Source organism: Carassius gibelio, chromosome B7, assembly GCF_023724105.1.
Source record: "Carassius gibelio isolate Cgi1373 ecotype wild population from Czech Republic chromosome B7, carGib1.2-hapl.c, whole genome shotgun sequence".
NCBI lineage: Eukaryota > Metazoa > Chordata > Actinopteri > Cypriniformes > Cyprinidae > Carassius > Carassius gibelio.
Genome location: NC_068402.1, coordinates 38,665,240 through 38,680,850, shown reverse-complemented (window position 1 = coordinate 38,680,850; position 15,611 = coordinate 38,665,240). Strand labels below are relative to the sequence as shown.

The 15,611-nt window shown below is 43.3% G+C and overlaps 2 protein-coding genes and 2 long non-coding RNA genes across 5 annotated transcripts in view; 1 reads left to right on the top strand and 3 right to left on the bottom strand.

The window, feature by feature from the left end:
* The window catches only part of LOC127961543 (mucin-5AC-like), a 609,977-nt gene that overhangs the window by 79,028 nt on the left and 515,338 nt on the right, over nt 1–15,611 (bottom strand). The window contains exons 15-16 of the mRNA XM_052560721.1: nt 13,255–13,341; nt 13,098–13,142 (exon numbers count right to left, since the gene is read on the bottom strand). Coding sequence (XP_052416681.1) covers nt 13,098–13,142; nt 13,255–13,341 — 132 coding nt within the window. The remainder of the gene's footprint in view (nt 1–13,097; nt 13,143–13,254; nt 13,342–15,611) is intronic.
* The window catches only part of LOC127961572 (uncharacterized), a 464,915-nt gene that overhangs the window by 68,179 nt on the left and 381,125 nt on the right, over nt 1–15,611 (top strand). The window lies entirely within an intron of this gene.
* LOC127961553 (obscurin-like) overlaps nt 1–15,611 on the bottom strand; it is a 290,119-nt gene that overhangs the window by 75,030 nt on the left and 199,478 nt on the right. Inside the window, exons 2-4 of one of the 2 annotated variants that reach the window (XM_052560737.1) lie at nt 14,807–15,121; nt 14,410–14,721; nt 14,092–14,324 (exon numbers count right to left, since the gene is read on the bottom strand). In XM_052560737.1, the coding sequence (XP_052416697.1) occupies nt 14,158–14,324; nt 14,410–14,721; nt 14,807–15,121 (794 nt within the window). In that variant the 3' untranslated portion in view covers nt 14,092–14,157. Of the gene's footprint in view, nt 1–14,091; nt 14,325–14,409; nt 14,722–14,806; nt 15,122–15,611 lie in introns of those variants that run through there. The other variant, XM_052560738.1, reaches the window with a different exon arrangement.
* LOC127961570 (uncharacterized) lies at nt 10,627–11,571 on the bottom strand. The gene is made up of 4 exons (XR_008154466.1): nt 11,477–11,571; nt 11,153–11,181; nt 10,843–10,911; nt 10,627–10,674 (listed from the first exon to the last, which is right to left on the bottom strand). It is a non-coding gene; the product is annotated as an uncharacterized LOC127961570 (long non-coding RNA).

The window sequence follows — 15,611 nt, the reverse complement described above, 5'->3', positions numbered from 1 at the left end:
CCAGAGCCTGCTCGGGATGCACTACTGTGAGCAACACCCCATTGTAGCGTGGGGGACGAGAACCGAACTGGATTCTGTAACCCTTCTCTTCTATCTGCAGGACCCATTGAGATATATTCAGCAGACTTTTCCATTCTTTCAGACATTCTACTAAGGGAACCAGCCTTTCGAGGCTGGCCTCTAGTGTAATTTGAACATAAACATTGGGATAAAAAAACCCAACCGGAGCAAGTGATGTTAGCTTCGACAGTGCTGAAGCAAGTCGATCACAGTACCGAAGGAAGTATGGCAGGGAGACGCATAGTCTCAGATAATAAGATAATATTATAATATTAGATAATAAGGCTCTAGAGGACGCCATACTCCTAGTAGAATGAGCTCAGACCCCCAAAGGACACGGCAGAAGACTCATAGGCAAGACGGATAGCCCCAACTATTCAATTTCTAAGTGTCTGTTTAGTGGCAGGAAGACCTATCTTAGGTGACCCGAAACAAACAAACAGCTGATCGGATTTCCGAAAAGAAGAAGTCCGATGAACAATAAGTGTCCAATGCTCACACCGGCCACAAGAGGTTAGACTTTTCCTAGTCCGATGATGCAAACGGGGGAGGACAGAAAGCCTGCAGAACAATAGGTCTCGGAACAAAGGTCAGTACCTTAGGAACGTATCCCTGATTCTAAAAAGGCCTTCTAAAACTATAGCCAGGTCCCAGGCCGGCACTCAAGTACGAATTGCAGGTCTCAGCCTCAAGGTGCCACGAAGGAAACGAGAGATAAGAGGGTCTCGACCCAGAGATGCACCACCCATCGGGGCATGGAAAGCCGAAATGGCCGCCACGTAAACCTTTAAGGTGGATGGACATAGACCAGAAGTGAAGCATTCTTGTAAAAACCCAACAGAGCAGTTGATGGAGTCACACTGATGTTGGTAACACCAAGAAGAAAAAACATTCCATTTGAGTCTATAAAGTTTCCTCGTAGCTGGAGCTCTGGAGCTAAGAATGGTCTTCACAACCTCAGTTGAGAGACCACTCTCTATGAGTTGTGCCCCTTCAGAGGTCACACCCAAAGCTTCCAAATCTCTGGCCGGGGGTGATGATGGCTCTCCCACAGACCCTGAGCTGAGTGGCTTTTCATTACCGCTCTCCAGCCGGTAAGGGAAGCATCTGTCGAGATGGTAACCCGATGACAAAGAGCTCCCAATACCGGACCCTGGGACAGGGAGATAGCACACACTTCTTGGTATTGAGCCTCAAACCCAACTTCTGCACATGAGCGAGGATGACATCTCGATGCCGAACTGCCAACTGTTCTGATTCCGCTAAAATTAACCAGTCGTTCAAGTAATTCAGAATAAGTATGCCCTGCAGCCTGAGCGGGGCCAGAGCTGCATCTACGCATTTCGTGAATGTGCGAGGTGAGAGAGCTAGACCGAAGGGAAGTACCCAATACTGGTATTCTTTGCCCCCAAAAGAAAACCTTAGGAACTTCCTGTGCTGAGGGAGGATGGAGATATGGAAGTACGCATCTTTTAGGTCTATCGTGACAAACCAGTCCTCGGATCTTATTTGAGTCACAATCTGTTTGAGTGTCAGCATCTAGAATTTTAAATGTAATTATCAATGAAGATTCGGGAGGAGCGCGTCAGATACTTAGCCTAATCATCACAGGTGGACCACAATCAAGTAATCAATCCCACAGTATAAATATCGCTGACTTACCTCTATCCATTGATGGTTTATCAGCATGCTGGTTCGCTTCGTCAGTCACCTTATCACAGACCCAATTTTCGTACCAACGAAGAGTGCTACACAGGGGATTTATAAGACCTGCTGCTTTTGCCGGACCCGAGATCATTTCTACCCAGCCAAACACGGCCGTTGACCAGCATTAAGCGTCATCGCGACAGCTGCTATCCTCGCCAAGCCACACATCGTGGCCAATAGACCGTGCAACTCCGAGCTCGCCTTGCCCGATACAGGATCTTGCCGCCCGAGACCGAGCTCTCGTCGAGCGCTGGATTGCAGCAGAAAGAATCTAACCACGGCTCAGTCTTTCACCACGGCGTTCCGGCCGAGTGGCAGTTTGAGGCCGCTTCCTCTAGCGGCGCAGATTAATACATTTCCAGGCGAAGACGCAAAAAAAAACAGGTTCTTCTTTTTCTTCATTGGATTTTTACGGCAGTTTGCATTCAAAGTGTTGCATCTAAAAGCAGTTTTGCGGCTAAAGTTTTGTTAAACTACGTCTTGACGTAGTTCCGTCTTCTTCTAGTAGTGTTTTATGGCGGTTTTGGCAAACCAACGTAAAGGTGCATTGCCGCCACCCGCTGATCCGGGGTGTGGATCCCGCATAGATTTGGACTACAGATACACCGTTCCGTCGGATGATGATGCCACTTTTTAACCACGAAGCCAAAGGCATTAGGTTAGATTATTGTAATGCCTCGTTCTCAGGCCTTCCAGCTAAATCGTTGAGCAAGCTTCAGTATATACAAATTCTGCCGCACGCTTGTATTTCTCCTCGCGAACACATTACACCGGTTCTTTCACAATTACACGGGCTTCCCGTAAACGTGAGAATTGATTTTAAAATTCTTATCTTAACATACTAGGAACTTCATGGGACTGCACCTGAGTATCTTTGTGAACTCATCAGTCCTGATATTCCATCACGCTCTCTTCGCTCTACTAACTCTCTTTCACTTCACCAGCCATAATGTGAGCTAAAGACCATGGGGGAAAGAGCCTTTTCATATAAAGCCCCTAAGCTATGGAATGTACTTCTTCTACACGTCAGATATGCACCTATGTTGGGCGATTTTAAAAAGTTGATTAAGTCACATTTATTCAAGACTGTCTGTCTTTAATGAATTGTTGTATTGCTTTTGGCGTTTGTTCCTACAAATAAAATGCATTATTATTATTATTATTATTATTGTTACATTCGCCTTACCGCGCTCGTTTAAACCTCGCCGAAATGATACAGACATAAGTTCAAAAAAAAAAAAAAAAAAAAAAAAAAACCTTAAGTCTCTGGATTAAAGCGCCTGCTAAATGCTTAATTTAATTTAAAATTTTAATTTCCATGCAAGTCTTCTGGTAGGACCAAATCATTTAGGGACCTATTTTACCATTCACTGGCGTGAGCACTCAAAATTAATCTAAAACGCATCTGCCCTCGTGTTTTGATGCAGGATAGCAAGCGTGAGTAAAATTACCATCGCCTTTTAAGGACCGTAATAGGGAAAACCGGAAAGTAAATCTCTTTAGAAACCACTTGGAAGCGAATAGCACATAACTGCTGTTAACCCATTTGCTGCAATCATCGCCAACGGCCCCAGTCTATGTTTCGTTTTCACAGCACGTTAAACATCACTCTCTTACTTGATCTGGATAAACCGCGCATCAATTGAAGTCCAAAGACTTTGGCTTTTATATTTGACCAATATTTCGATAAAACATAATTCCAGTGATTAATTTTCCATCATGTCAGGAAAACTATTCCTATTCCTGAACGGTAAACGTCAAAGTGTTAGCTCGTGGACAAATGTTGATCATGGATCTAGTCAGAAAGAATCATGAACAGAAACATATTTATTTTGGGTATATAATTTCTGCCTCCATGCAAAAAATGGGGGGTGTCTTGTAAGGGGTTAACGTTACTGCTATAATCATGTCTTTCGGTACAACGCCTTACAAGACTAAACATGCTCAATCATTTCCAAAAGCCTCTGTTTCCACAGTCCATAATACAACGTGAAAACAGCGTTCCAAACGTATCCACTCGGGAGTCCGTCTAAAGAGCCCGGAGGCCAAATGAGAGGAAAGATACTTTTCCAACAGGAACATAATAAGGTGGACAAGGCCTGAGGAATTGTCAAATCAGGCAACAAATTGCTAAGCTGGTAACACAGTAGGCTACCCATCCATTTTTAGCTTGCTCCACCAAATATTACTAACACTTTTTACTCTTCCCACAGCCAACATCTACAGCAGCCGAAGCAAGTAGCCTTTCATGTACCTCCTCACTGCCGCAGCAGTGTCTGCTCCCGCAGGAGCCTTTCCTGTACCTCCCCACCGCCGCTGCAGTGTCTGCTCCCGCAGGAGCCTTTCCTGTACCTCCCCACCGCCGCTGCAGTGTCTGCTCCCGCAGGAGCCTTTCCTGTATCTCCCCACCGCCGCTGCAGTGTCTACTCCCGCAGGAGCCTTTCCCGTATCTCCCCACTGCGGCAGCAGTGTCTGCTCCCGCAGGAGCCTTTCCCGTATCTCCCCACTGCCGCAGCAGTGTCTGCTCCCGCAGGAGCCTTTCCCGTTCTCCCCACTGCCGCAGCAGTGTCTGCTCCCGCAGGAGCCCTTCCTACACCTCCTCACTGCCGCGCAGTGTCTGCTCCCGCAGGAGCCGTTCCTACACCTCCTCACTGCCACGCAGTGTCTGCTCCCGCAGGAGCCTTTCCTGTACCTCCACGCTGCCGTAGCAGTGTCTGCTCCCGCAGGAGCCTTTCCCGTTCTCCCCACTGCTGTAGCAGCGTCTGCTCCCGCAGGAGCCTTTCCTACACCTAAATATATATAAAAAAATAAAAATAAAATAATAATAATAATAATAATAAAAAATACCACACATCACCTCCGCCTAAAGGCATGCCATGCATCCGAGGTTGCGGTGATAGAATCATGTATCGACAATAGCCAAGACGATATTAGGCCCATTCTCCAACCAACGTTTTTTATAATAATCATTAGGCGGCCTACCTTAATTCGGCTATCAAACTGCTCCGTTATCCCATCTCAGCACTGCATTTCCCGCTCGCCCGTGCCCTCAAAGGACGATGTGAGCCCGTAGGTTTATAAAAAAAAAAAAAAAAAAAAAAAAATTCACTGGACAAGCGAGATGATCGTAGTGCCGACTACATGAACTAGCAGTATTTAAATATAGTATTTATACTTAATACCAGTGTATCAGTACGTCCGAAAGTATATTTTTTTTTGATTATGGGCGATTCCATAGGCTCTTTTCGTGCACCTGCATGGTCAAAATGGTAAATAGTAAGCTCAGACAGTATAAAGAATCTTTCTCTTACTCCACCCATGCACGATTACATCGTCGATATGTACCATCGATCTCACGTGCTGACAATGACCACATCGCCGATACATGGCACCTATTTGGGGTACACTGGCACAGGAAATCCTAATTTATTTTTGCACGATTAATTTCGGATACTATGACTGCACCAAGATTTTTTCGGACTCATTATCGGAAGCAGCTCATTGGATTTGCTAAACAATTATTCAAGTAAGCCTCACAGCGTCTACCCTCGTAGACAAATAAATCATCCTTAGTATCGAACTCCCTGCCAGGCGCTGCAAGAGGGCTCCCGGTTGAACCAACCTTTGCCTTCTCCATTCAACTATCAGCAAAGCTTACTCGTTTGACAACGCAAATATTAAAATCCTGCCAGATGCTTTCCCACTTAATCAATCTTGGACTTTCCATCCGACCACCAGCGAAGCTTACCCGATTAAAAAAGGCAGATTAACCAAAAAAAATAAAAAAACATTTACCTATCGAACACCAGTGAGTACATTGCAGCCCAAATAAATTTTCCCTCCGATGGCAAGATGTACCCATTCAATACCGCAAGTTACGCTTTCGCCGAACACTAACGGGCTCTTCGCAGATAAAACAATCTCAATTTTCCCTCCGATGGCTGGAGAGACTACCCATCTGGTGTTGCAAATTTTAATAAATATAATAAATAAAAATACAAATAAATATAGAAAATAAATAAATAAATAAATAAATAATAAATAAAAAGACACCGGATGCTGGCCATAGCCTCCCGACCAGATAACCTTACCTTTTTCAATCCTATGGCCGGCAAGGCTTCTCTCTTCGATGCCAAGAGCTTGAGCTCCCATCGGATGCTGACGAGAGCCTCCCGGCCAGACAACCTCACCTTTTCCATTCTGCGGCCAGCAAGGCTCACCCGTTCGTTGCCAGGAGCTCACACTCCCTTCGGACGTGGGTGAAAGCCCCCGGCTACCTGCTTTGCCATTCTGTCTTACGTACGGAGAGGTTTACCCATCCAATGCACGGAGTCAGGGCTCCCATTGAATGCAGGTGAGAGCTTCCCGGCTAGACAACCTTACCTTTTCCGTCCTTTGGCCAGCGAGGCTTAACCGTTCTATCCGGGAGCTAAGCTCCTGTCGGACGAAGGTAAGAGCCTCCCGGCCGGACAACCTTTTCCGTCCTTCAGCCAGAGAGGTTTACCCGTTCGATTCCTGGAGCTAAGCTCCTATCGGACGTCGGTCCGAGCCTCCCGGCTAGACAACCTGACCTTTTCCACCCTCGGCCAGTGAGGCTTACCCGTCCGATGCGAGTGCTCCCATCGGACGCTGGCGACAGCCTCCTGGCCAGCCAACCACGACCTTACCGCGTGGTTTAGGTTACAAACCTACAAGCAAGCTGTTCAAATGCTGCAAGTACCAAACACACAATAAACTCTCCTTCCTTCCTATGGTCGCCAAGGCTAACCCGTCTCTTGCCGGGAGTAGCAAACTCCCTTAAAACGCTGACGACAGCCTAACGACCACACAAACTTACCTTTTCCATCCTACGGCCTGCGAGGCTCACCCAGTTTTGTCCCCGCCGGACGCTGGCAAGAGCCTCCTGGCCACCTATCGTTACCTTTTCTGTCCGCCATCCGGAGAGGCTTACCCGTTCGATGCGTGTGCTCCCTTCGGACGCCGGCGAGAGCCTCCCGGTTAGACAACCTTACCTTTTCCTTTTCTATGGTCAGCGAGGCTTACCCGTTCGATGTGTGTGCTCCCTTCGGACGCTGGCGAGAGCCTCCTGGACAGACTTGCTTTACGTTTCCACTCTACGGTCGGCGAGGCTTACCCGTTCGATGTGTGTGCTCCCTTCGGACGTCGGTAACAGTCTCTCGGCCACGCAACTTACCTTTCCATTTGACGGTAAGCGAGGCTTAACCGTCCGACGCTACGAGTCTCGTCCTCTCGCCAAATCCTGCAAAAAAAAAGCTACCCTCATCTACTCTCACCTCTTTTAACCCCGTCTGGCAAGGCTTACCCGTTCGATGTTCTGAGTTAGAGGCCCCATCGGATGCTGCGAGAGTCCTCCCAGTCGGGTTTTCCTTTCCAACCCTCCCCGTCCGCCGAGGCTTACCCGTCTGTCGCGTGTGCTCCCTTCAGACGTCTGGCGAGAGTCTCCCGGACGGGCCTATGCTTGCCAGCCGCAGGCGAGTCTCATCCATCCGATGCCGTGAGTCGGGATCTCCCTTCGGATGTTGTCAGAGTCCTCCTTGTCGGCTAGCCCAAAAGCTTTTTATCTGCCAAACCGAGAGGACCCAGACGTCCGTCATCCTGAGTCTCAATCTCCTGACGGAGGCTTCATGGGCCCTCTCGGTCAACGTTAGGCCCTTCACCCACTGAATAGCAGGGGCTATCAGCCAGTAGGGCCCGTACGCCGACACCGTGACCTATTCCGGTCGAGGCAACTCGGGTCCTCCCGGTCGGGCACCACAACCACACTGCTCCTCCTCATCGGCCGGTAGGGCTCACCGTTCCAACGCCAAAAAGCTCCAGTTGAGCATCGGCCCGAGCCCTACCGACCGGGCGCCAACAACCACGTAGTTCACTAGCTGCAGCCGGTAGGGCCTACTCTCCCAACTCCCAAGTCGCTCCCTCCGGAGTACGTAGGCCCTTCCAGCCTGCCAACGAGATGACTTCTCAGAAACCAAATCAGCCTCTGTACATTTGCCTTTTTGGGGGGTACTCTAGGTTCGGGCGATTCCCGAGCTCGGAGCCCTTCCCCGGACAGCACGCCAAATACGCATACCATACCTCAGCTAATTATATGTAAGCGTGAACTAGTGAAATGTAATTATCAATGAAGATTTGGGAGGAGCGCGTCATATACTTAGCCTAATCATCACAGGTCAACCACAATCAAGTAATCAATCCCACAGTATAAATATCGCTGACTTACCTCTATCCATTGACGGTTTATCAGCATCCCTCCTCCACCCCATCTCCTCACTTCAAGTTCACTTTACAATATACGGGGAAGGGGGGGTACTCTAGGTTCGGGCAATTCCCGAGCTCAGAGCCCTTCCCCGGACAGCACGCCAAATACGCATACCATACCTCAGCTAATTATATGTAAGCGTGAACTAGTGAATTTCTGAAATGTACGATTCAATAGACGAGGATCTAAAATGGGACGCAGCCCTCCATCCTTTTTTGGAACAATGAAATAACGGCTGTAAAAAACAGATGACCTGTCGGGAGGATACAGCTGCTCTATAGCATTTTTCGCTAAAAGAGATTTTACTTCTTGCTCCATGACCAGAGCCTGCTCGGGATGCACTACTGTGAGCAACACCCCGTTGTAGCGTGGGGGACGAGAACCGTACTGGATTCTGTAACCCTTCTCTACTATCTGCAGGACCCATTGAGATATATTCAGCAGACGTTTCCATTCTGTCAGACATTCTACTAAGGGAACCAGCCTTTAGAGGCTGGCCTCTAGTGTAATTTGAACAGCTAGTTTTTTCTGAGCCGAAGCTTTCTTAGCGAGAAGAACAGTCCTCAGATCTGGCTTCTGCTTAGATTGCTTTGGCTGTGAGTGCTGGCTTGGTCCCCGTGATTTTTGAGGAGGAGCGCGAGACGCAACACTCTCTTTTTGAAACACACAATATGAGGAGCATGCCTTCTGGGGCTGCCTTGCACGCCCAGCAGCCTCAGGAGGATTAGATCGGCGAGGGAGAAAACTTTTAAAAGCTTCAGACTGCTTTTTATTTTCTTGAAATCTTTCAACCACTTCATTCACAGCATCACCAAACAGACCTTCGTGAGAAATGGGAACGTCTAAAAGAAAAGCTCTACCTTTATCTTTAATATCTGAAAGATTAAGCCAAAGGTGTCTTTCTGTAGAAACCAAAGCAGCCATATATCTACCAATAGCATGTGCTGTTTCTTTAGTCGCCCTGAGAGATAAATCTGTAGCCTGACGAAGTTCACAAATTTTGTCACAGCTGACTCCCTCACTGTTATCTAACTCCCCCAGCAGCTCAGCCTGATAAGCCTGAAGCAGAGCCATTGAGTGAAGGCAAGCTCCAGCCTGACCTGCTGCAGTGTAAGCTTTACCTACTAAATTAGATGTGATCTTTAAAGGCTTTGTGGGCAAAGTCGGGTTCTTAATAGATGATGCTGAACCAGGGGAAAGATAGCTCGCGAGCGTCTGTTCCGCCCGGGGCATTGCTTCATAACCATTTTCTTTCAGCCCTCTTATATCAGAATAAATGCGCACTTGAGGGCTGAAAAGATGTGACGAATATGGCTTATTCCACGATCTTGACAGCTCACTGTGAAGATCAGGAAAAAATGTATGACCCCGTGATGTAGGAGACATTTTAGAAGACAGAAAACGCTCGTCTAATTTGCTTTTAGGACGAGCGCTCTGTTTATCAGATGGCCAAGATATATGTAACTTATCTTCAGCTCGTGTTAATACATCAACCAACTCCTCATATGCTGGAGAAAGAGATGGCGAATCCTTTTCCCCCCTGATTGTGTCACCTTTACTGCCCATTACATCTAACTCCTCGGAGATAGAGCAACAAAGCATTGAGCTCTCCCCCCGGGCGGAAGAAGCCACGGGGCGGGGTAAGGGAGGAGAAAGAGCCCTCGGACCCGTCTCCAACCCCGCTGAGAGATCAATTTGTGATCCCCAGGAATGCATTCACCGTTCTGCCTCGGCAGAAATGGGTCCTGCACCCTGAGGAGCGCGAGGCTCGCCACTTTTCTCATCAAAGAGTGACAAGCGGGAGCGGAGCATGTGAAGCGAGTGCTTCTCACAATGCGGGCAATCAGTCTCCTTGTAGGCTGATACCGCATGCTCCACTCCCAAAAAAACTACACAAAGCTTGTGTGTATCCCCACCCGTTAAATAACGCAGGCAGGGAAAAGCACACTGTTTGAAGACAACAGTAAATTTGACAGACAGGTTTGACACAGATCGCTTGCTGAGGCACAGAAAGCTAACACCGGTTGCTCCGGTTGGGGTTTTTATCAATTCCTGGTCGTGACATCACTCCTGACGCTCACTCTCGCCATTGGACTAGTTGACATGGATGATTCAGACGCACTCACGCAGAATGCATTCCCAAGGCGTTATCGACGCATCGTCTCTCCCTCGATGGGGAACTAGTCTGCAGTAATCACTCAAGAAAACAGATGATTAAATAAGAATGATCTAAAAGAGAAAATGTCTTTTATTTTATTTGTACAAGCATAGAGGTTAATGCACAATCCACAATTATTAATAAACACACTAACATTTATTCAGCAAGCAGACAGTTATTTTGAAATAAACATAAATTGACAAACATTTCAATCAGATCACCACTTGGGACTCTTTGTTAAAATATGACAGACAGTATTTACAATGGCACTGAATGAAACCCTTAGGAGTCAATAATATTAGGTTAATATTCCTATATGATTGATATTAGGAGGGGTTTTTTTAATTAATGACTGTTTAACTTACTTCTGATGGTTCTTGTTCACAAATGTAAGTTAACTGCAGTCATCCTGAGGTTCAACAGTTGCTTGTGTGATAAAAGAATAAATCACTTCATAGTCATCATGAACCTGCATGAACATCACAAATATTTTCAAACAAGATGCAAGTGTTAACACAAATATTATAGCATGATGTTAGAGCCTAAGAATAAAACTGATACAGGTGTACAAACTGTTAAGAGAAGGTGGATGGCGATAGTGAGCATCAACAGAAGAACAGGGAAGTGTTTTACTCACCTTGTTATTTTTGGCTTCGATTTTCCAGTTTGTGTCAATCTCAGTGTAAGTCGCATCATCTTTCTGCTCCTAAACATTAATGGAAACAGTGAAGTTATGATTGCATCAGTTGGATCCATTTTATTTATTGTTATGTGACATTTAAAAAGAAACAGTAAACATACTAACTTTTCATTCAGCTGATGCATTTATCTAACCTGACTAATAAAAGTACAGATAACTGAGACCTTCTGCTCTGGAGCAGTGATTATAGATGTAATAATAGCTAGCTAATGTATCAATCATGAGTCACTGGTATTATGATACTTACCACAGAGTCATTAGTCCCTTTTCTGTTATCTGAAAAATAATGGGAATATTTATGATAGCAAATATTTATGATAGCTCACCAACAAATATAATGCAAACGATAAATTATAAAAGTGTAGATGAATTCTACTGCAGATAATACATGTTCTTGTTAGTTTGTATATTACTGTTCACTCAAGCCAAACATTTGATCACACACATATTTAACATCACATCTTAGTGAATTTCCGTGATGAAACTGAAACTGATGTGCCTCTCTAAATACGAAGTCTGATATTTTTAATCTCTTGTCTGTTGTAAATGCCTGTAAACTCTTAATACTCACCAGCTCTTTGTTTGCGAACCACCCAAAGAATAACAGCAGTAACCAGAACAGCCAACACAACAGCAACAATAACCACGATCACTGACGGAGAGACTACATAGAGAGACATTCAGATTCAGATGAAAACAACAGCACAACATCTGCTGTACACTCTAAAAACCTCTGGGGTGTTTTTTCAACCCAAATGCTGGGTTGAGACCGCTGGGTACCCCTGGATGATTTTTAGGTTTCATGAAAGGCAGAAATAAAAGAGCTTAATGAAAAATAAATGGACGTGGTTTTTGCCTCAGAAACGGACAGCCTCTTTTACTGAACAGAAGAGGTAACGTTACTTGTAATATAACGTCCATGAATGTCTTATGTCATATTTACATTCGATTTTACAATGTCTACTTTTTGAGGTGTTAATAAATGGTTATGGTTACGGTTACACTCATGTTCATTTGTTATCTTATTTTTCAGTTAAACTGAATGTACGTTAGTTTCTTAAAGGAAACATCTTAACATTCTTAAAGGTATTTGTAACAAATACTAGCGTAATTATTTTGAGGCTGTTGAAGTGGTAATTGTTAAAATTATTTTTTTTATGTAATATTTTAGGACTTGTTGAGCCGGGAGTAAACTAATGTTAACGGTTCTCTTAGCTTCTTCAGAAGAGAGGGAAAGGCAGGTTTAAGGCAAGTAAACTTCAGGATTCCTTCATATTATCAATTATTATTATTATTATTATTATTTTTATTTTTTTATTATTTTTTTACTACGACTGAAACAATGTTTGTTTTTGTAGATGTTGAAAGCCAGAGACAAGATAACTTAATTCTTTTGAGACTGGTGTGAGTTGTTTTTAGAAAATAAATGTTTCTGATGTTTCCTGTTCACTTCACATTCTGATGCATCAACAGTATGATTACATGTTCATATTTAATTTAAACCATTGATGTTGCTTTATTATTTGCAGAACTCAAACTAACTTTGGAGTTAAGGAGCACAGCATTCTGCAGCGCTGTGGCAGACCGAGACATTAAAAAATCACACAGTGTTGAAATTATAAAACAGGTTATTTACCTATCCTTACGGATGTGAATACACCTCTACCTGAAAATGGATAGAGTTTAATTAAATGTTTTGTTTTTTTCAAATGTGCTTCTCTTTTTAGGCCACTGATGAAGAGCAGGCGGTGACTGGATGAATGCTGGTCAAAGAAGAGAATGTTCTTATTTTCAACAAATGTTCACTGCTTTATGAACTCTGTATTCTGTATTTCTTCTTAAATGTATGTTACTGACTGTTTTCTCTTGTTTTTAATAAATATTTACCACAAAAATCTCAGCTGAGGTGCTGTATAACAAAGAAAGACTGTTAATAAGTGCTCACTGTGATTTAATAGTTACGTCCTGAAACTAAAATAACCAAATTCCCATTCATCTTTGTGAAGAAAGTGAACTAGCTTTCATGTTGACTTGCTTTTTGTGAAAGAGAAAACAAGTGCTTGAGGTCTACAAATTAAACAAGACCAGTGATAAGCTTCTCTTAAAGTCTACAGTAAATCATTTATGTGAATACCAATTCTACTGTAAGAGTCACATTAAACCACTGAGATGAGTAAGACATATAGAAATACCTCTCTGTGTAGCTGTTGTCTCGGGGGTTTGAGGAGTCTGTGTCTCTGTATAAGGAGGAGGATTTCAGTTCTGATGCATCATATTTGATCAAATACATCTTAGCTCTGTTTGACTTCATTGTTCATCGACTGCTGATGTGTGTCAGTGATCATGTACCTTGTTCTGTAGAAGCTGCTGTAGTTTGACTTGATTTCTTCTCAGAGTTTGAGCTGCTGACTGGAATCAGTGTTGAATCAGCTGAAGCTGCAGAAGAAGAATGATCAGAACATTTATTATATTATTATTATTATTATTATTTTAAATACATTACTAAAAAATGAAAGTAAGACTCAGGAAGCTCAAGCTCACATAGACAGTTAAGGACAAGGAAGAGAAACACAGTCAGATATAAATGAAGAAATGTAAGGTTAGATGCTGTTTATTTGTCTGCATTCAGTAAAAAATAATAATAAAAAAGTATAAACACATGAAGTTATTAATACCTCATTTATATGAGAGTGAAACACAGTGAGCTGCAGACAATAAACCTTCAGTTTGTTCTGAATCAATGACATATAGACTCTTCTGAAACTGATTAACCTCTTAACTGTCCTCCTCTTAACCCCCCTTTCTGAACATATACATAAAGGTGTACTATTAACACTTAAATTGTTATAATTCATGAATGCTTTTTGTAATAAAACACCCCCACTAAGGTTAGGATCCTGCTAACATAATTTAAAGTACATCTTCTATGGTAATGCATTGTCCAAATTGGAAATTGTTTTATCAGGATGAATTTTGTGGTATTAAGCTTTCAAAGGATATATATTTCATGATGATTATGAAAACGTGATAGATAAAAAGTAAGCTTTTTTTTGTGACAAAGTTCAGAACTCCTGTTATTATGTATATGTTTTGAGGTGCACTCTTGTCATAATTTAATCTATCACTGTTTCTACATAATCATTAACAACAAACAGTGGTCAAATATCTATCTAGGAGTCGTATATAGTTTGTCGTGATCTGATCAGGATTTAATTATAATATACTGAAGTGATCTTGTGTCAGTTTGCGGGGTTAAAGAAATGTAGTGTTGTTATCTGAACACATGTCAGTGTATCTGAGTGAGGTCTTCAGGTCACAGTAAACATTGATCTTAACAGCTGATTCTGGACCTGCTTGTGTAGGAGCTGCAGCTGATTTAGAGCTGGTGACTGGAGACGGTGGCTTTGTTTCGCTTGGAGCTGGAAAAGATGAATGTTCAGATACGTCATAGACTACCATCATATTTAAATGACTGATGATTAATTGTTCATATAAATCATTTACTTGGATACTTGACAGTATATGTGGCTGAGGTCTTCAGTTGATCTCTGTGTTTAAGCTGACATCTCCACTCTCTGTTGTGATCTTCATTCAGGAGTGTTGTAGTCAGAGAGATGTTACACTGTTCTGAGGAGAATGAGATCTGAAATCTGGAGTCTGTCTGCAGATTCACACCAGACTGATTCACCCAGATCAGATCAAGACCCTCAGAACGGACTAAAGTATCACAAGAGACTCGATCATCATAATATAACTGACAGGAGAGAGTCAGAGAGCGGCCTGATCTGATCTCAGACTGTGAGGGTGATGAAGACACTGAAACAGAAAATCAGACAGAGATTACTTGACAATATTACTGTTTAATTCAACATATAATCATAATATTCACAGAAACACTGACCATGAAGAACATGCAGATAAACACGTGCATCAGCTCCTTGTTGTTGTCCATTCACATATTGTCTGCAGGTGTATTCTCCACGATCTTCTTTTGTGACTTTCTTGATGTTCAGAGAGCAGTCAGAGCCCAGACTCAGTCTCTCGTGTCTCTCTGTGTCAGTCTTCTTTATTCCTCCAGCAATCAGTTCAACTGCTCCTGACGGTCTGCTATAGATCCATGTAGTTGATGTGCAGCCAGGAAGAGCATTATTACAGGACAGACGGACATCTTCACCAGAACTGAAGAACACATGAGTCACTTCTGCTCCACTCATACCTTCAGATAATAACAATAATAATAATAATAATGACTTGATTATGAAATCACTGATTCTTGAGACAAAACATTTCCAGCTACTGTAACTGTACGTTTAAAAATGAAAATATTTTAAATTTAAATGTTTTGAGGGATTAACAATAGAATGTATTAAACTAAGTTATCCCCCTTCAATTTAATTGTATCATGATTGTGTTCTCACTACATCTCAAACAGTGTCCACAAAGAAGGGTTCAATCATCCATAGGCCTATCCTATAAAATGGAGGAACTCTTAATAATATCTCATATTAAAGCGCGGTTGTTTTTCAAGGACATGTGTGTGTTTCATGAGGTTTTAAAGTTTTGTTTGATAAAGTCTACGGGACTCACAGCTTGTATCTAAACTACTAAATGACAGTCGTATCTGAAATAAAGAGCTACACTATACTATTACATTTTTAAACTTATTTATTAATTTGGGGGGGGGGGTGCTTATATAGAAATTAATA